Here is a 20,626-nt window from a genome sequence, read left to right as displayed (position 1 = left end):
GATTTTAATATTTTTATTTTATTATTATAGAAATTATAATTACAACTATACTAAAAAACTAACCATTATATTAAAATTAACTTATTACGTTTTCGGTTTTTATTTCCACACTTTCACAATTTTTTTTCATCCTCTTAAATTTTTTAAATGATCATATTGTCTCTCCTAAAAGTCACATCATACAAAATTTTCAGAATAAAATTTTCGGAACACATGAATTGTTGAGATTTTTAGAAAAAGCTTTTTAAAACGCATATAATATATTCTAAAATAAGTTTTCCGAAACATTCTTATATGAAATCTATTCTAGAATACATGAAATATGTTTCGGAAAGCCAAATGAATTTTTTTTTTTTTCACATTTTCTTTCTTCTTTTCTGCAAGGTTTTCCCTTTCTTCTTCCTCTACAATAGCACTAGTGATGGAAGTAGTAAGAGTAGCAATGACAATAATAGTGTGGTATAGTAAGGGTGTTTGAGTCTTTATTCCTCATTCCACACTCAATTTTTCTGTAATGCGTAATCCAAAAGCTTTTTATTACACTGGAAAGAATATTTTTCAGAACATGTTGGGATTTTAAGAGGTTATTTTCATGATTCCGAATGCAATTGCCATGGTTTTTTCTTCCCTGTGGAGGATAGGAACATCTAACGCATCAAGAAGCACAATGAAGACAACTGAAACTAAGCCAGGTCACTTCCGCGTTGAGATACATACGAAAATAAATAGTTCATTGTATAAACTGTTACAACGAACTAATAGGTTCAACATGTATTCACGTGTTCGAGGCTGAACAGCAACGAATAAAAAAATCCAGAGGTGGCAGTCACGGTTATTATCTTTGCATCTTCCCAACAGAGTGCAGATAAATTGCAACAGAGACAACACTGTAAACATATGTTAACACTCGTATTAAAGTGAAGGAAAAGGGTAGAGAACAATTTATGTGACACTACACAATGTAGCATTAAATGTGATTAACCCGTGGCATGCACATCAAAATGAAGCATTTCAAAATGTAACATAAGTTATTATTAAGTGCCAAAGCCAAAAAAACACTAAAAATTATTCAAGATTTTAATTTCAGTTGCTGGTACAATATGACGTATTCGTTTAAGTGCAATACTTGGTCACGGGAAGAAAAACACGATAGACATGGCAAGCACATTCATGATATAATAAAAAGTAACTTACACTGTGCCCAGGAAGAAAGCAAGGGAGAGCTGGAAGCCAAAAAGGAACACAGAAACAACTGCTGTAAGAAGCATTGCAACTGAAGTAGAATACACCTGTCTCAATGGGAAAGTTAACAATAAACTTGAATTCCACTTCAAAAGTTTGTGCTTGAGAAAATAAAAGGCGTCGGAACACTCGAATAAACAATCAGAAGTACACATATAGATCACATATGATTAAAGCATCATCAATCATCATAATGCAGCTCTAATTCAAAACAGTAGGTACAGAATAAAACCTGTGTGCAGTTAACTTAGTGAGCTCTAAAATTTCATGCTTTCACATGTTATGTGTGCTTTCATTCTTCTTCTAACTTTTTTGTTGTTGGTTTCACAGTGATGCAGATTGGGGTTCAGACCTAGATGATAGAAAGTCTAGAACAGGTTTTTGTGTTTGTCTTGGCCACAATCTAGTTTCTTGGAGATCACAAAGAGAGTTGTCTCCGGTAGCAGCACAGAAGCGGAATATTGTAGCACTGCTGCCACTTTGACTGAAATCTTATGGATTTCTTCCTTACTTCAAGAACTCTGTTTTACCACAACTGTCCCAACTATCTACTCTGACAACTTAGGTGCTGTTCTCCTCTTCTCAAATCCTATCATGCATTCTCGAAGCAAGCATTTTAAACTTGATCTACATTTTGTCCGTGTTTTAGTTTAGCAGAAGCTAGTTCGTCTCCTACATCTTCCTGGACGTTTTCAAGTAACGGACATATTGACCAAGCCTACCTCTGCCTCTTCCTTCAATAGATTTAGATATAAACAGAAGTTGTTCAAAAGTCCCACCTTATGTTTAAGGGGGGTGATAATACATCACAAAAGTAAATAATTCTGTTTTATCAGTTACTCTTCTTTTCCTATATATTTATGTTCTCCCTCTTCTATTGTAAGACAGTTTTATAATTCTTCAATACAGTTTGCATCTATTCCTCTCTCCTTTTCTTCCTTTCTTACACAATCGTCTAAAGAACATCGCTGAAGTTTTGTATTTAAAGAATAGCGGGGATCTGCAGTAAGTAACATTATCATACACTCTAAGCAACAAGGGATACCGCAAGAACGTGTAATTCTAGTCTAACATTCTTGCACAATTTTAGCCATTTCACCATTTTTATATTCAGTATGTGACCATAAATCCAGACACAAACAACAAAAAGTTTATCCTACGAACAAACAATAATAAAAGCTCATTCTGGATGTAGCATGTTTAATCATATGAACAACTCCATTTATAAAAAAAAAAGATCTTATAGCTTAATTAAACTTGTAAATGTTTAGAATTATATTGATGCAACTAAGTGGCAGAAGTATCATAAAATAGTCTTAAACCCAAGTCTTACTTTGACAATGTTGTCGGCATACTTCATTACCATTGATACAGCAATTCCACTGCAAAAAGAAACAACCATGTAAACTCATTACATCAACAAGAAACTGAAAACTTCTGCGTGTATTCACTTGGAAAGAGATATTGACAATTTTTTGTGCAGTTTAAGAGGTAAACAGGTAGAGACAGAAAAGGAGAGGACTTGATGACTAAAAAGAAAATGGCTTAAAAGTGGCAATAGTTGAAAATAGAAATCACCAAAGATAAAATGGAAATAAGGCCTGTTTAATTCAATTGGTCCAAAAATTAGAAGAAAACAACTTCTGTCTTCTTCAGTCTGATACATACAACTTCTCTCATATATATAGAATTAAAATACAGCGATTATATAGAATTAAACCAAGATACAGCAAGTATATAGAATTAAAACCAACAAGAATAGCATCCGAAACTTCCTACATTATCTCTCGACAGAATAAAATCTAAAACTTCCTAAAACATTTGGGACACTCCCCTTGAGGTTGGTGAATAAGTGTTCTCCATTCCCGGTTTGGATATTTCTCTCAAAGTTATGGTTGTTTAGACCCTTGGTGAGTATTTTACAAGTTGTCCTTGAGTAGACACATATGGAGTACAAATCAAGTCATTGTCAAGCTTTTTTTTTCATAAAATGTCTGTCCACTTCAATGTGTTTAGTTCTATCATGTTGTATTGGGTTGTGAGGAGTAGTTGACCTCCTATCTATAACTAAACTTGCATAATTAGCATTAGTATATGTCTCAAGACTAGCATTCTTGTTTCTTTTGGACAAATTTCTTCTTCCTGGTGTCCCTTTCAAATATAGGACAATTGTAAGAGCAGCAAGTAAATGTGCTTCCTTTTGGTTGATGCATAAATTGACTGACTAGACCACAGCAAAAGTAATACCTGGTCTAGTGTAACTGATTAGCCAACTCAGCATAACATCTTCCTATTCGTCTTGAATTTGAACTAAAATCCTAATACAACCTCAAAAACTAGTATTATGGAGTGAGAAATTGTCCAAGCCTTTCTAAACTGTGTTTTATCTATAACTATAGTTTATGTGAGATCTCAACAGATTAAATCCCAAAAACCAGTGGCGGAATAGAGGGATGACCCAAGGGATCATTGTGACTTCAAACTTTTACAGTATACTATGTTGTTAAATAAACTTATTTTGGTCCCTCTAGCAATCTGCATAGTATAAGAAAACCAAACTTTTCAATCCTATTCAAACTTTTACAGTATATATATTATGTTGTTAAATAAACTTATTTTGGTCCCTCTAGCAATCTACATAGTAAAAGGAAAACAAACTTTTCAATCCTATTAGTTATTCTGCTTCTTCTTAGACACGATACCCTACTCTACCTCCACTTGATTTTCTTCTCTGACAGTTCAATTGTGTCACAGTTCCTGCCATTTTTCTTCACTCTCAAATTGCAATCAAATCTCGATTCCTCTATATTCCTAAGGTATGAATCTCGTGCTACTAAATTATAACTTTATCATTTGTTAGTGATTATAGAGTTTCTTTTCATTTTATTTTACTTTTATCAGCAATGAGTTTCTTTTCATTTAAGTGAATAAAATCCAAAGTAAACACCATAATTCCATCCTTTTAAGATTTGAGGAAAGAATACCAAAATAGAAGTAAATTCCAAATGAATAAAATCAAGAAAAATGTTGTGAACCCACAAACAAATTGTACCAATAGGTTTAAAAACTTTGACGTAATAGAGAAAGTGAAAAACAATGGTAAATTTAAATGGTGATATACTCGCATGGTATAGTCAATATCTCAAGTACTCGAGCCAGTTACGTATTCCTTTCACTCAAAAAATATCAGTTACATGTATTAAAGTTACACGTTATGCATATTGAAATTTTTTTTCTCACAAAAAGTTATTTTTTTGGGTCGGGGCCTCTCATAAAACAAATGGCTCCGTCCCAACTAACAACTAGCTACACAAGAATGGTAACTAGGAAAAAACTTCCAGCCCTTAACAAATTTTATGTCGCCATTACCTGAGTGCATGGTTGAAAATCATGAGAACAGTAATGAATGAATATCCATGGAAGAACCCCCTGAACAAAGACAACATAAGGCATAAGTATATATTAATCATTTGACAATTTAGGCCTTATAACTACATTGAGAATAAACATATGGTTTTTCAGTGGTCGGTGCTGACATAAGATCAAATCATCAAACAACATATATTACGTGTTACCCATTTGATGACAAGACTTTCTTTGTATATGATCACAAGAAAATAGTAGTAAAATAGTGAGCAATGATCAAAACAAGCTGACAGTAAAATCAAAATCCGAAAGAAAAGCTCAAATTACTTGTTCATCACCGCATCAAAGTCTTGAACCAACATTGCAACACAATTGAAGCACATGCCAAAGATATACAACCAGAAGTTCTGAACATTTATGTTCCGTGAAGGACGCTTTTTAATAATAGCCTGCAAAAAATTAAATATAAAAATTTCTAAGCCACGAATTGATTGCTAAGAAACCTTACTAAATGATAAAGTAATAGAGCTCATAAATCTTACTTTAAGCAGACAGGCAGATCCAGAAAGTCTAATGAAATTTAGCTCAAGCATTAATAAATTCAGATGGACTGATTAAATAATTTGAACCTAATCCAAATTGGTATGGATGTTAAACAATTTTTAAGCAGCATATTCAACCAGTCAGTAGCAGTCAACAGTACAGAGTATAACTTTGGCAATACACTGTGTGGAGTGTCATTTCGTGAAACCTCTAGGGTATTAATCTAACTGCACCAAATTGAAATTACCTCAGTGTATACTCCTGCAAAACCACTCAAAAGAGCCATGACCTAAAAGGAAAAAACTCATGATCAGTTTCAAGCCATAAATTCAGCTTATATTTAACATTAGAGCACAACAAATCTTAACAACTCACGATTGCCATCACCCAACCTTGAAATGGAGTTTGAAGAACACGATCAGAACTGAAAACACATTACAATTTTTCTTCAGATAAATATAGCATAATTATCAATAAAATGTAAAACTTTTGCAATACTTTTTTTTCCAAGAAGTGTTCAAATTATAGGATTTAAGATAGCAGAAGAGGAGGGAAAAGAAACCTGGACTAAAAGAAGACTGACTCACTTGATTTATCATGATATGATACAAAAGACGAAGCAATATTTTAAGTTATAGTAAGAATTAGGTTATGTACTACAACAACACTAATAACTACGGGAACAAATAATTATTTTTACAAATTTGTTTAAATCTAACTGAACACTACAAAACTGACTTGTAAAGTCAGAGTTATCTCTACTTATATGTTGCATTATCTTTAGTTCATGTGGAACTTGATTTTTTTTCAATAATTACTAATGGGAAGTTAAAATCCTTAAGAGCAAGACAATGTTCCTAAACATGTACCTAAGGCGAAATTAGGCTTAAAGTTCACTTCTTAGATGGTACTAAAGTCATCCAAAGTCTATCCTAACAATATTTGTTGTTTGTTAAATCCATCATGTTACCCGCTATCGCACCACATTAATCTCTAGTCTAACATGAGGAAGTGTGTTGGAGATCCTACCTAGAGATAAAGCAAATTTACAATATATGAGTAAGTGCAAACCTCATCTTATAAGTCGGTTTTGTAAGGTTAATTTAAGCTTACAGTCCACTTCTTAAGAGTCTATTATAGAACAAAGACACCCTTCCCGGTGAGACATTCGAACCTCACCTTTTTACTGCATTCCACTATGAAATGATAGAAACAAGGGGGATGTCTCCCAAAAAGAGAATGCCCCTATCCAACCATCTTCTTAAAACCAAATGCCATGAACCACATAAACTTCTTGAAAAAATATATAAACTAAAAACCAAGAGTATGCTTGAATCCCTACTATTTAAGCTTCATATTGATACAAGCAAGGAGCAGTAACAGTAATAGCTCACATTTTTTAGCAGTCACACTTGTTAAATTACTAACCTATTATTTACGATTCATTTGTTCATTACATCATAACTTGTAAATAAAAACTTTACGAGAATGTTTATTACTAGAGAACATCTATACAACATTTATGGGAACATACAAACACCCAAGTGAAGGCCACATGTCAGGCTTGAATTATTCTTACTTTGAATTCAACTGAGCAGTAGTGCACCCAGCAGTGAGTAGAACAAAAGCAGCCCACTGAATTTCACTTAACCTGAAATGTTATAAGACAATACCAAACAGATTTAGGAAACCTGAATTTTGGTGATGTAATCAAATCGACTAGATAACATTCATAAATCATTAGGCTTAAAATAATAAAATATCCAAACAAAGAATAACAGAAGTATGTTTGTAGAACATTTCATTACACATTGACCCATAAAACAAGCAAAATTAAGATGGAAGGAGAGTGCTTTTCCAGCTCCTTTTTGTCCAGACAAAAGTTTGGCATACAGAGGATATGACTTGCATTGATCCTTCACTACAATTCTCGTGATGAAAGGAGAATTGACAACATTTTTCTTTTTTTCTTTGTGTGCATTTTAAGAACAGAAAACAAAAGACTTACCTCTTCTTAAGTATAATTCTGTATAGGACACCTGTACTGATAATATTAAAGTTCTTTAATATTTGATAGCCTGGAGCATCTACATATGCAAAGATGTAATACTGCAATAAAATTGAAGAGAAAGTACATTCACATTTCAGAAAGAATTAACGAATCAGTTGCAATAACAAAGTTTTAGAACATTCTCATTGCCACCATAACAAACATAACCATCCATCACCGACCTGAAGCAAATTTTTGACAAGATAAAGTACGGCTGGTATAGGATACACTATAACTTCATCCAGGGTCGTAGTCAACCTGGGTCCAAGGAAAAATACACATCAAGTTATTTAAATTCATTTTATATAAAACACCAAGGGAAAAAGATAATGCTTTGGTGAAAAGATGAAGCTGCAAATGCCTAAACACTTCTACAAAAGAACACTGTTCAGAACCTCCCCCCAAAATTAAATAAAACATATAAAAGAATTTTGTCTGTTTTCAAAATTAAAGTATCAAAAAATAGTGATGGAGTAGTCATGGGGAATACAGCTCAAATTCCCATTAAGACAGTTGTGGCTTCAAAATTGACCTTTTTGAGATCATATAGTATAGCCATATGTTTCAATTACCTAGTGTAATTGTGCTTAATTTATATGGTGAAGTATTAAAATGTCAATCAGAATCAAAAGGAATACACAGCTACTTTTTTCTTCCTATGAATTAGACATCCAAAGGTTATTTATTCAGGAAATAAAGAAGTCCCAGAGTTTACAAATGCAATTAACAGTCAAATTCATCCAGTTCAAAAAGTGTCCAAAATAATGGATTAAAAATCTTCACAAACATAATTAAGAGACAATGCTCTGTTAACTGTTAATATACTCCCTGACTTCTCCTCATTATTGCATACTAGTTTGGGCATAGAAGTATTTAAGAACTAAACAAAAGTAAATAAAAAAACTTCCGATCAAAGAACACCTGTTGTCCTCATTGACACCATCTTTTTTCCATATTCTTCCCAGGGCCATCAGGGATATAGCACATTTTAAAGTCTCAACCTATAACCAAAAGAGTAATCAAATAAAAATAAATTAAAAAGTTCCAAATATTATCACTGTAAGAAAGATAATAAAAGTAGAAACAAGAAAAAGAGAATTAACAGAATAAGCCTTTGGGGTATGAGGATGTTGTATCTCCTCACCATAAAGTTAGCAGTAGTGACACTGTACTCATACTTCCCAGCTCTCTTGGACCAAACTATTAGAATGGCTTGTGAACTAGTAAGAATAGTCAGTGCAAGTGTAACAACGGACCTATACCAAAAGGGGTAATGATTAATTAAGAACTCAAACAAGTATTCACTTATTATATGTCAATTGTCATACTTGCGCTTCCACTTTGCCTTGGTCTTGTGGATGTCAATCTTGGTTTCTCCGCCGGAACTCAAACTGCTATCTGGCACTGGAGGTTGAGAAAAGGTGTTTATATCAAAAGTGAAAACCCGAAATGGATTCTACATCAGAGGAGCGACACTAGGTACCTGAAAGCAAAAATGATTTTTCAACGTCTTCAAGGGCCCCGTCCCTAATTTCATCCTACAACAACACACCAATTCAAAATCACCATTATTGAAGACCAATGGGTTCTCAGAAGAAATATGCTAACTAAATTCTCATGAAAGCAATCACCTTACCTCGTCTTTGATTTTCCTGTACTCCATTTTTTTCCCTATATCACAGAGATTTATGCTTTACTCTCATGTGCATTGGAAAAACAGAGTTCAAATTCTAAACTCTTACTTTCCGAATCCTGGATGCAACCCAATGCCAGCCAAGCCAACAGATCTGTCTCCACTGCTCACCAAGGTTTAATTGCCCCAAGTGCTCGGTTTCTTCTCTCTCTTTGCCACACAAAAAATTCTAATTCAAGAAGTGTATTGAATTTGGAACAAGACTTTATTACATGGAATAAATTTATGTAAATTTTTAAAACTTTATGAGAGAGTCCTCTCATTCTTTTTCTTATGATAATAAAAATAAAAGTACAATTAAGAAATTCATTATTATGGCAAAATTAATTAAAAGATATTTTATTTTTTATGTTTATAATATTCAAATTGTATTATAAAAAGACTCATATATTTTATTAAAATAAAAAACTATAATTATAATAAAAATAGCTATAAAATATTTTAGCTTTTATTTTAAAAAGATGATAATTATAATATATACAATAAAAACACTTTCAATTTTTGTATGCGATAAATATAAATATATAAAGAGTAAAAGAGATGAAAAGAATAATGTCAAAAAAATTACAAAATTCAATTCCTTGATAATTATTATATATAATAATTAATTAAATATTTTCTTAAAATGCTTTTCTGATTGAGATTTTATATAATTTAAAAAATTTATTAGATATGAAATCATAGAATTTAAAGAATATTTTAAATGTTTAGTAGAATTATATAATATATATATATATATATATATATATATATATATATTAATACAATAATTTCAAAAGATTCAAGATGATTATTTAAGTTTGATTATTCTTCTTTTCAAGTGAAAAAATAATATTTAAAATAATTTTAAAGAAATACATGAAAATGAATTCAAAAGACACTCTAGTAAGAACACAAATAAAAACACAATATAAATTATTGTTTATTGTATTTTAGTATTTTGAGGCCTCCATCCACAAATTACTAAAAAAGCATATTGTTATTTAATATATAAATTTTTTCGTAAGATTTAATTATTAGGATAATATCACATTGAGTGAAATGTGTTAAATTCATTAAACAAACACCGTCTGCACAACATTACAAAAAGTGTCACATTGAAACTACAAATGCATATAAAACAAGAACCTTAAACAATACCATCAAAGCAATAAAAAAAACACATACAAAACAAAAACCCTAAAACCATCACATGAACACAATCAATCACAAATGTGGCTAAGCTTGAATAAACGCACCTTTGATACAAAATCCACTGCTCTACCAGTTCCTCACTTCGCTTTTTGCTCTACCTCAACTAATTTTCTAATTGTAAAACACCCCCTTTCGAAAAGAATAATGCAATTTCATTATTTTCAAAATTTGGTATGCAACAATTAGTTAAATACCACGTATCAACAATGAACAACATGAATAAGTCAATGTTAATGATTTTAACAGTGTCAATAAAAATGGACTTGATTGATGCACTTAAACTTATTTGGTTATTTGAAAACCAAATTGACACTTATTTTTCACGGTGTACTAATTTGACACATTTCATCTAAAGTGGATATTATCTGAGTACTTAAACCTTCTTATAACAACTGAAAATTCATATATTTTCTTTTTAGTATTTATGAGATGTAACCATTAAGTGTTGTACTACGTTAAATTTATGTTTGTTTTATTGCTAGTATTCTTTAAAAGTATGATAAATTATTTTCATTGTGTTCCATTGCAAGAAAAAAATTTGTCCAATCCAAGTGAGTCATTACAAAAATTTCATCACTAAGATATTTAAAATAAAATACGCGTGTTACAGTATTAAAAATACAATGAGGGCGAATGTTGTTGATAAAAAATATAAAAAAGACTACAGTAAACATTGGCTTAAATCCACATTTATTTCAGTCTGCATCCCGTCTAAATCCGTATTTAAAAAAAAAATCACGTAAAGTCATTTGATAACTATTTTCAATTCGTTCACATGTAGTTGTCGATTGATCATTATGTAGGATGCGACGAAAGGTGAAGAACACACTCTTAGCTTGATTTAACTGATTCGACGATAAACAAAGAGAATCTCTCATATTTTCAAAATCTCTAAGAATTATCGACACTAATAGTTTTGATATTGTAATTATATGATTCTTAATATTCCCTATTATAATATGACTCATCAAACTTCATAAGTAGAGATGGCAAATAAACCCGTCCCCGTGGGTATTGCCCGAACCCGTCCCCGTTTTGACGGGGAATCCCCGCATTGACTGGGTATGGGTATGGGGAATCCCCGACTTTTTCAGTTGGGTATGGGGATGGGTATGGGGATGTACATATACCCGCCATAATACCCGTCCCCGCCCTATCTTCATTCTCGTTTAAATTATTAAAATATTCACAATTAATCAAGTAACCCCTATATATATATATATATATTTTTTTTTTTTTTCTATTTTTTTTTTCTTTTAATTATTTCATTTGTCATGAAACTCATTCTCATCTCCAATATATTTTTTATCTTATCATAACCTTTATGTAATTATGTTAAAATGATGTATGTTAATTAAAAAAAAAATTATGCCTCACATTTGAATATTTATATTATTTTTTAATATTTTTATTTATTATAAATTTTTCTTTCACATGAGAATGTTTATACTCTCAATTTAAGATAATATAAAAAAAATTCTTTACTTATTATTATTATTAATTTTTGTTTAATTTGAAGAACTCTTTTACTTCATTAAAATAATTTTCGTTATTTTTCAACCATTAATTATATGTTAATATTTGAAAAGTTTTCTTAATTCTCTAAGATATTTTTCGTCTTATCATACCTTAGTTATACATTTGATTTCCTTTGTGTGATTTTTTTCGATAGTCTCTCAAATTATTTCTAAAACACACATTTGTTAGTTTTTTAATATTTTTATTTATTTTTTTTATTTTCATCATGTAGAATAATATTTCGATATATTCTATCTAATTACTTTTTATTTTATAACTCATTATTAATCATAATGTAATTTTTTCACTTTAAATTCTGTTTGAAGTGGTTAAAATTATATATATATATATATATATATATATATATATATATATATAATGATATTTAGGAATAGTATATGATAATTCACTACAAGAAAAACATGAAATGGTGACTGATTTAGTCAGTAACCCATATCAGTCACTATTTTTCGTCATTGGTGGTAGTAGTTGATTTATTGTCTGAATCAATGACTAAATTAGTGACCGATTCAATGATCGAATCTGTACTTGATTTAGTGACCAATTTAATTACTAATTTATATGTAATTTAATGACAAATTTTTTGGTCACTAATGATATTTCTATTTAATTTTAACCACTTCAAACATAATTTAATAATTAGTTCTGTAAGGTATTTTTCATTTTATCATACCTTAATTATACATTTGATTTCCTTTGTGCGATTTCTTTCGATAGTCTCTCAAATTATTTCTAAAACACACATTTGTTAGTCTTTTAATATTTTTATTTATTGTTTATTTTCATCATGTAGAATAATATTTCGATATATTCTATCTAATTATTTGTTATTTTATAACTCACTATTAATCATACTGTAATTTTTTCCACTTTAATTGTATAAATAACTTTTATTTACTACAATATAAAAATTTAATGTAATTGCTATGAATATTTTTTTGTCACTATCCAACATATATTGAAGTTCAAAAGATACAAAATCTATGCCAAAATTTTATTATTATGTTTATTATTTGTTCTTTGTGTCATTTTGATCAAGTGATGTATTATAACTTTTATTAGTGTATAAAAAAGAGATTCATTATAATTTAAAAAATTGAAGTAAACAAACTTTTAAAATATATTTTAATTTGAATATTTGTTTTCCTTTTATTATTATGTTTATTATTTATTCTTTGTGTCATTTTGATCAAGTGATATATTATAACTTTTATTAGTGTATAAAAAAGATATTCATTAGAATTTAAAAAATTGAAGTAAACAAACATTTAAAATATATTTTAATTTAAATATTTGTTTTCCTTTTATATTTTTTTGAAATATTTTTTAATTTTATCAACTAAGTTCATCAATGTTGTAGTTTGTAAATTTAACAAATGTTTTGGTTCACATGAAATTTTATTTGGTTCTAATATAAAATGTAAACAATTATAATTTATTTTAAGGTATTTGGCATCGAAGAAAATCCTCCTAATATTGAATATTTCATAATATTATGTTTTCTTTACTGTAATTTTTTTTTCTTTTATAAAAATTAATATTGAAGTAGTTAGAACACGGGTACGGGTATGGGTACGAGATTATACCCGTTACCCGGTGGGGATGGGGATGGAAAAAAAGTTTGATACCCGTTGGGTTTGGGTATGGGGATGGGGATGAATTTTTTATGCGGGGATGGGTATGGGATAGCGAAACCCGTCCCCGCCCCGCCCCGTTGCCATCCCTATTCATAAGTCTGCGTTAATTTAAGCGAATGTTTATTGTGTATCTAATTTATTTAAAAATGATAGGTGACCTAAGTGTTATTCTAAGTAAGGGAAACATGTATTTATTTTAAAACAAAATTAGGGTGTGTAATTTAACTCAAAGAATTGAGAACTTTATAACTATTAAATTAAATTATACACTAACGTAATCAAATTTAAAATACTTTTAAAAAATATATACTTAGTAGTGAGATATCTTTTAATTAGTTGAATTAAATAAATTTGTTGAGTAAAAAAAAATAAAGGTAGGTATTAATATAATATTTAATGTTATTATTATGGAATTTAAATAATTAACTTTTTCTAGCATATTTATATATTTACAATATGGGTTTGTGTTAAATATTTATTTATATAGACAGAGATATGAAATCTATTATAATATAATTTATCTTAAAAAATTTATGAAATATATAATATATTTTTTTAAAAACTTTTAAGCTAAATAAAATGTAGATAATAACGAGATGAAACATTTTTACCGCCCTGGTCTGATCTGGATCCAGTGAGTGAGTATTGACTTGAAAATAAAAACACCTCATAAGAAGAGACAACTGGAAAGTGAAGAAAGAAAGAAAGAAGAGAAGAAGTAAAATAGCAACACATGACCCAATGCTCACCGACCCCACCAAAGGAATAAAACAGGCTGTGGTAGAGCTGTGTGGTGCGAAGGTTCCATTTTACCTCTCTACCTTCTTATTCTGCTTTCCTTGGGAACCAAAGAGTGGTTGAAAGCATGGGTGTAGGTGAGAACCGGAGTTTCTTCGGCGCCGGAAAGGCATCGCTTCCGGTGTCACGTTCCGACTCTAACTCTAACCTAAATGAAGGAGGCCTTCGCCGGCGTCTTTCCTCTCTGTCTCTCAAGATCCAAGGCTCCACGGTGGCCGGCGGCGGAGGCGCATCCTATTGGTCGTTTCCCAGATCCAAGTCCCTCTCATCAATGAGTGACTATGCCGGCACCTCTATCAGGAAATGGTGGGACTGGAGCTGGGCTTGGATCCTCTCCAGGAAGCCAATCTTTGTGGCGGATCTCGAAATGAACCACCAGGAAACGAAGCTCCTCGGCTCCCACAACAGAGGCACTTTGAGACATGTTATCTATAAGATGCGCTCTGAGATCCGAAGATTCGTCGCTTCTTCTGATCACGCCACACTTCCTCAAACCTCCTCTTGAATTCCCGCTCGTAATGCTTCATGTGCGCATCCACGTATTTCAGATCTATTGCTATTCCTTTGTTCTTTCTTGTGTACAATTTTAGTGTTCATGTTTCTTCATTATTGTTTCTCCCAATGGACCATCTCACACTAAGCCTGTACTGTACGCAATTACGTGCATGTATAATTGCTATATATCCATTCTACAATATTGTATCTATGTTGTGGCTTGGCTTCCTATGCTATATATAAAATTGCCTAATGGAGTATTTTTGCTTTTAGCTGCAATTGCAGTTTGCTCACTAGAAGCTCTTGAATTGTAAAACTCATTTTAGTGAGATTTCCAAATAATGCATAATGTTTTGCATCTCCTGAGATGGAAGTTGCTGTTTCCTTTCATTTTTTCGCCATTTGTATCTACCTCCTCCTGTCGGTGTGATGCGGTTCCCGTTTTATGTGACAGTTATGACTCAATGACACACGGTTCCACCACCACACCACCCAACCAACCAAAAACCACATATATCGCTACGTTCTTGTGTCGGTGCACTATTTCGCTAAATAAAAAGGACAATGGTATGATACGGTGATATATACTAGAATTTTTTTCACCTAGACATTACCTTCGTTAGAAATACAAAAATTTTGTTTTTTGTTAAAATCATTTCACCTTTATGCTAAATGGTCAAAGAATTATTTTTAAATCAAAAATATATATTTATTTTCTCTTTACACTTTTTGCTAAATAAAAGATATAGCTAAATCCTCAATAATATTATTAGCATGCTTCTGGGCCGTAGTAAGGATGAGAAAGGTGTAAAGAAAATAATAAGGAAAATAAATATAGGTAACTGAATTATTGTATTGTTTTTAGATATTATAATAATAATAATAACACTAAAACATAGAGACACGTGGTATGGTAGGAAATGACATGACTAAACCAATCATTTATGCTTTCAAATTTGACCAATGACCACATTGTAAAATGACATGGTTGTTACTTTTTACCTAAATGTAAATTTATCAAATATTAAAATGAAGCACCAAGTAAGATATTATGTATCCCCATGGATTCAACTTGGCCGTGGTAAGAAACTTCAAACCAACCAAGATACTAAAGTAACAAAGATTCTAAAAAACACTTGGTGTAGAATTCTTTTATGTACTCCAAAAGTTAAAAGTTGAGTATTGTCTTTTGACCTTTTTTATTTTTAAGATTTATATATTAATATATTCTTTATTTTAAATTATTACTCATGTCTATCACTACTGTGAGTAATGTGAAAGTCATAAAAAAAATAGAAATATGCGAAAGGAGTTTGACGAAAAGGGCAATCCAAAGGGAACTTCCACACACAACTTTTATTATTCGTGAGAATTATGTATACAGAGAGATAGACCTATTATAAAGACAAAGGAGACTATACAAGAGAACAAACAAATTTCTCAATTAACTCAACAAAAATGAAACATAATGCAGAAGATATAAACCTATATATTTCTATCACCCCTTTCAAGTTGGACATAGAGATTGTACAAGTCTAACTTGAAAATAAGAGTCTAAAAAACAGTAGGATGTAGTAACCTGGTGAAAACATAAGTCAATTGGTGTGAGGATGGAACATGAAGAAGATGAATGTGTCCCTCTGAAATTTTCTGTCTAACAAGGTGACAGTCAAGTTCAATATACTTAGTTATCTCGTAAAAAGTTGGATTTTTGGCAATCTAGATAGCAGAATTATTGTCATAGAACATTGTCACGAGTTAAAGCGACTAAGGCATGGTACTCAACCTAGAGGACTCTGAAATAGTAGTATACTTCTTGAACTTCCAGGATATTAAAGAAGTGCTCAAAAACATATAGTAACCATATACTAAACGTCTAATAATAGGACAAATTGCTTATTCAAAATCAGAGAAGGCCTGAACTTTGAGAGGAATATTGGAGTGATAAAAAAGACCATAACTAGGGGCGTGTTTCAAATAGTGAAGGATTCACATCGCTTGTTGCAACTTGCATATGTGGCTCTCTCTCGAAGAAACAAACTGGCTTAGTCTTTGTACAACATAACTGATATCCGGCTTGGTGTGAGTCAAATAAAGCAAGCGACCAATGAGACGCCCAAAGGAAGAAGGGTATGGCAAAAGAACACCCTCATTTGCATGGAGTTTGACAGAGGGGTCGGATGGAGTGGAAGAAGGTGTGCATCCGAGCATTCCTGCCTCTCTAGTAAGATATAAACAATATTTTCTTTTATTCAAAACCAATCCATGAAGAGAACGAATAAATTCAAGACCCAAGAAATACTTTATGGGTCTTTAATACGAAACTTAGAATGAAGATCAGTTTTGACAAGAGTAATCTCAAAGATATTGTTTCTAGTAAGAAGCACATCATCAACTTGAGCATAAATGTTATGGCAAAAAGAAACATGGTCAAAAGAACAATTAATTAGCATAACAAAGGAAAGAATGTATGGGATAAGGAGTAGAGAAACAAGAATTGGAAGATGAAGCAACACCATAATAATATTGGTCATAGAGATTATCTAACATCAGAATTTGTGACTTGATTTTAATAATAATAAACTTTCATATTTATGACTCATAGAGATGACATAACATATTATTACTGTCGATCTATTTTTCTTAAATTTTAAAAATTTCAGACACACCTATGTTTCTGTTAGTATATTATAAAGGTAAAATGATTTTAATAATAATAAACTTTCATATTTGTAAAAGTAAAAAAATATGAAAAATAATATCAAATGAATGTAAGAAAAAAATGGTTTCAAAGTGTCATTGTTCTCCCTTGTATTTTAGGCAATTCTCTATAAACATGAGAGATTCCTTTATTTGAATTCACACTTTGACTTACTCTCCGTCTCTTATCCCAAATAATTTCTTATGTGTTCTTATTGTTATTTTCTAAACAAGACAATTTGTAAAGAGCTTCAAACAACTAAAAATACAAAAACTCTTATACACCTGCAATGTTTATCATTATAACTATACGACTATAAGATTTTGTGAAAAATTGTTTATAATTACTCACTTTTAGCTTTTATATTTATTATACTTTTTCTTATGATTTCTCATACTGCCAATAACATTTTTTTCCCTTTTTATTACCTCTTTTATTGTCTATAACCCTTTGTCTTTTTTATTGTTTCTTCCACTGTCTATACTACTTTTTTACCGTCTTTAATCTCTATAACTCTCCCTCTCTTCTATGTGATTTCTTATGCTATTTATAGCATTTTCTTTCTATTACCATTATATTATCTATAACTCTTTTGTCCACCTATACCATCTTTTTTTTTCTCAATAATTTCTCATGTTTATTAATTTACGGTATTTTCCATGTTACTCATATTTACAAAGCATGTTACGAGTACGATTCACGTAAAATAGCTGAATTTTTAAATTTGTGTTTAGATTATAATTGTCTCATCAAATTCAATTTTTATGTAATTCTACTCAATTGAAAATAAAAAATTATTAATAATTAACTAAATAACTTTTAAAATATCTTGCCTTAGAGTATAATCTTTTTTTCTTATAAAAAACATGTTTATTAATAAAAGTTGTTTGCACCAATAATAATCCAAACTATTATTGTGTTTTTGAAGTGGTTATGTCTGAAAACTAGTATTGCAGTTTCAAACTAATTGTCAAAATTCGCGATCCAAATTTTATCAATAACAATCTATTAAGATAAAAGTAAGCACAATGTTCAATTTCACATTTATCACATTTTCTAACATAAAAATACTAAATGTATCCTTTTGTAAGTACCTAATATAGAATACATCACGTGTTAGAGATACTGCTTGGAAAGATTACGAAGATATCGAAAACTTAGAAAAAAAGACGTCAAAATATAAGGTACATAAAAAATGACTTAATTAATTTAGGCTTAAATACCTTTTTGATCCTCATTTCCGTAGTGTTTGTTGCGGATGGTTCTCATTTTGACAGAATGTTTAAAATGGTCATCATTTTGAACAAATGTTTAAAATGGTCCTCATTTTCGCAATTCGTGTTCTATTTGGTCCTTTTCTGTAACGTCGTTTAAATCATTAACGAAGCATTGTACAGATGGCACAATTTGTATTAGGGTATGTTACGTGTACTGTACATATAACAATGAATTTCATCAATGTCAATGCTGAGGACTTCATACCAATCTGCTTCAGGAGATCCACACGAAGAAATATATCAATCCATCATCTTTCAAGTCAATGGTGAAGTCTTATGGTTAAGAACTCCCTACCATGACGTTCATCCACCACATAAGAGGATCTTACCAGAAAGACCCAAGAAAAAAAAAAGAAGTTGGAAGAGTGGGAGTTGAGAAAGGATAACACACAAATCAGCAAAGGAGGTCATAGAAAAAATGTAGCATATGCCGTCAGATTGGATATAACAGGAACAATTGCCTCAGATAAGCCTGTGGATGAGTAGACTGCAACACCTGCTGAGACTGCACCAGATGCCCAAACTAAACTGTTGAGAATGCACCAACTGCTGAAACTACTGAAAATGCACCAACTGCTGAGACTGCTGAAATGCACCAATTGTTGAAACTCAAACAACTCAACCACCAAGTAATGAAGTGGAGAGTCAAACAACATCACTACCAACACCAGAAGAACCATCTCAGCAGTTTAGGATGAAATTACAGATTAGGATGAGGCCATCATAGCAGCTACAAACGTCTTAGTTATTTTTTGAAATTTCTGATGTATAATTCATTATTGATGTACTGCATTTTGACTTTCCTTAAACTTCGTTCAATTTCACTTTTGTCAAACATTGATGTAGTGCATTTTGACGATGATGAATTAATGTTATGAATTTAACTTCTTCCAAACTTAGATCAATCTAATTTTTTCCAAACTTTGATCAATATCACTTACTTCAATGCTCAGATTAAGATGTCATTTTGAACATGTTGGAACTAATATCAACATAATCAACCTAATTCATTTCTTCATCTAACAATAGTACAAAATATATTGGACTTTAAAAGATTACACACAATAACAATACGAATAATACAATAACAACACAAGTGAACCCTATTACTAATTGCTTTCTCTTCTCAACAACCTTCAATGACTTCTCCAAATCATTAATCTGCCTCATTTGTGTCATGATGATGACATTTTTTTCATCAACACCACCATTCTGTATTGGAACCACCACTCTGTAAATCAATATACCAAAAATTAAAACCAATTTATTATTAACACAAAAATAAAAACAGATTGTACCCAAAATTTTCTACCAATATTCTTTGGAGTTCTTGCGATCTTCAAAGTTGTCATCTCTCCGCAACTACAAATCGGGGTTAATCCATTTCTCGTTGAACCACCAACAGTGCACGAAGTGATACAACACGATTGTCTCCAACTATGACAACCAGAGGTAAATGAAGAAGATTGGGACCGTAACATACTTATATAATGGGATTACAGGAAGAAGAAGATTGCAGCAACAACACCAATTGGGAATGGAGGAACAAGATTGCCAAAACTCACCAACTGCCCAAACATTGCTTACCAAAACCATAGCTCACTTATTTATCCCTAAATATCTAATTACCACACTTGTACAGTACACGTAACACATCATAATACAAGTTGTGTCACTTGTACAATGCTTCGTTAATGATTTAAACGACGTTACAGAAAAAGACCAAATAAAATACAAATTGCGAAAATGAAGATCATTTTAAACATTCTGTCAAAATGAGGATCATCCGCAACAAACACTACGAAAATGAGGACCAAAAAGGTATTTAAGCCATTAATTTACAAAGTGAAAGATTAGACCGAAATTACAATTTACAAAGAGGAGCCGATGCCTCTATTTTAAGATTAAACATGACTTTCTTCTTCAAATTGAAATTTTAGTCCTAATATATTTGAAAACTTATATTAAATTTTTGGATAAAATGTGAATTATGTTATTTAATTAAGATTGATCTTAAACCATTAATATGAGCTTTTATTGTTAATGCAACTATTTCTGTTCAAAAGAAGTTTTAAACCCACATCGCAAATG

At 31.0% G+C, this 20,626-nt stretch overlaps 2 protein-coding genes across 3 annotated transcripts; one reads left to right on the top strand and one right to left on the bottom strand.

Moving 5' to 3' along the window:
• Nucleotides 1–668: 668 nt before the first annotated feature.
• On the bottom strand, nt 669–9,097 carry LOC114195418 (CMP-sialic acid transporter 2-like). Of its 2 annotated transcripts, XM_028085885.2 has the most exons (16): nt 8,944–9,081; nt 8,838–8,872; nt 8,685–8,739; nt 8,530–8,605; nt 8,346–8,457; nt 8,123–8,202; nt 7,384–7,459; nt 7,160–7,260; nt 6,731–6,802; nt 5,527–5,575; nt 5,399–5,440; nt 4,936–5,057; nt 4,612–4,671; nt 2,576–2,624; nt 1,195–1,289; nt 669–887 (listed from the first exon to the last, which is right to left on the bottom strand). In XM_028085885.2, the coding sequence occupies exons 2-16, from the start codon at nt 8,862–8,864 to the stop codon at nt 836–838; spliced, it is 1,068 nt and encodes a 355-aa protein (XP_027941686.1). In that variant the 5' UTR covers nt 8,865–8,872; nt 8,944–9,081; the 3' UTR covers nt 669–835. The 2 variants fall into 2 exon arrangements, with proteins under 2 accessions (XP_027941686.1, XP_027941685.1); XM_028085884.2 differs by having other exon boundaries at nt 8,838–9,097.
• Nucleotides 9,098–13,993: 4,896 nt separating this feature from the next.
• On the top strand, nt 13,994–14,947 carry LOC114193495 (uncharacterized). The gene has a single exon (XM_028083323.2). The coding sequence runs from the start codon at nt 14,130–14,132 to the stop codon at nt 14,565–14,567; it is 438 nt and encodes a 145-aa protein (XP_027939124.1). The 5' UTR covers nt 13,994–14,129; the 3' UTR covers nt 14,568–14,947.
• Nucleotides 14,948–20,626: the final 5,679 nt, after the last annotated feature.

This window comes from Vigna unguiculata, chromosome 8 (assembly GCF_037176805.1).
Source record: "Vigna unguiculata cultivar grain cowpea cultivar isolate G323 ecotype 2 chromosome 8, ASM3717680v1, whole genome shotgun sequence".
Classification (NCBI taxonomy): domain Eukaryota; kingdom Viridiplantae; phylum Streptophyta; class Magnoliopsida; order Fabales; family Fabaceae; genus Vigna; species Vigna unguiculata.
This window is presented reverse-complemented; position numbering and strand designations above follow the sequence as displayed.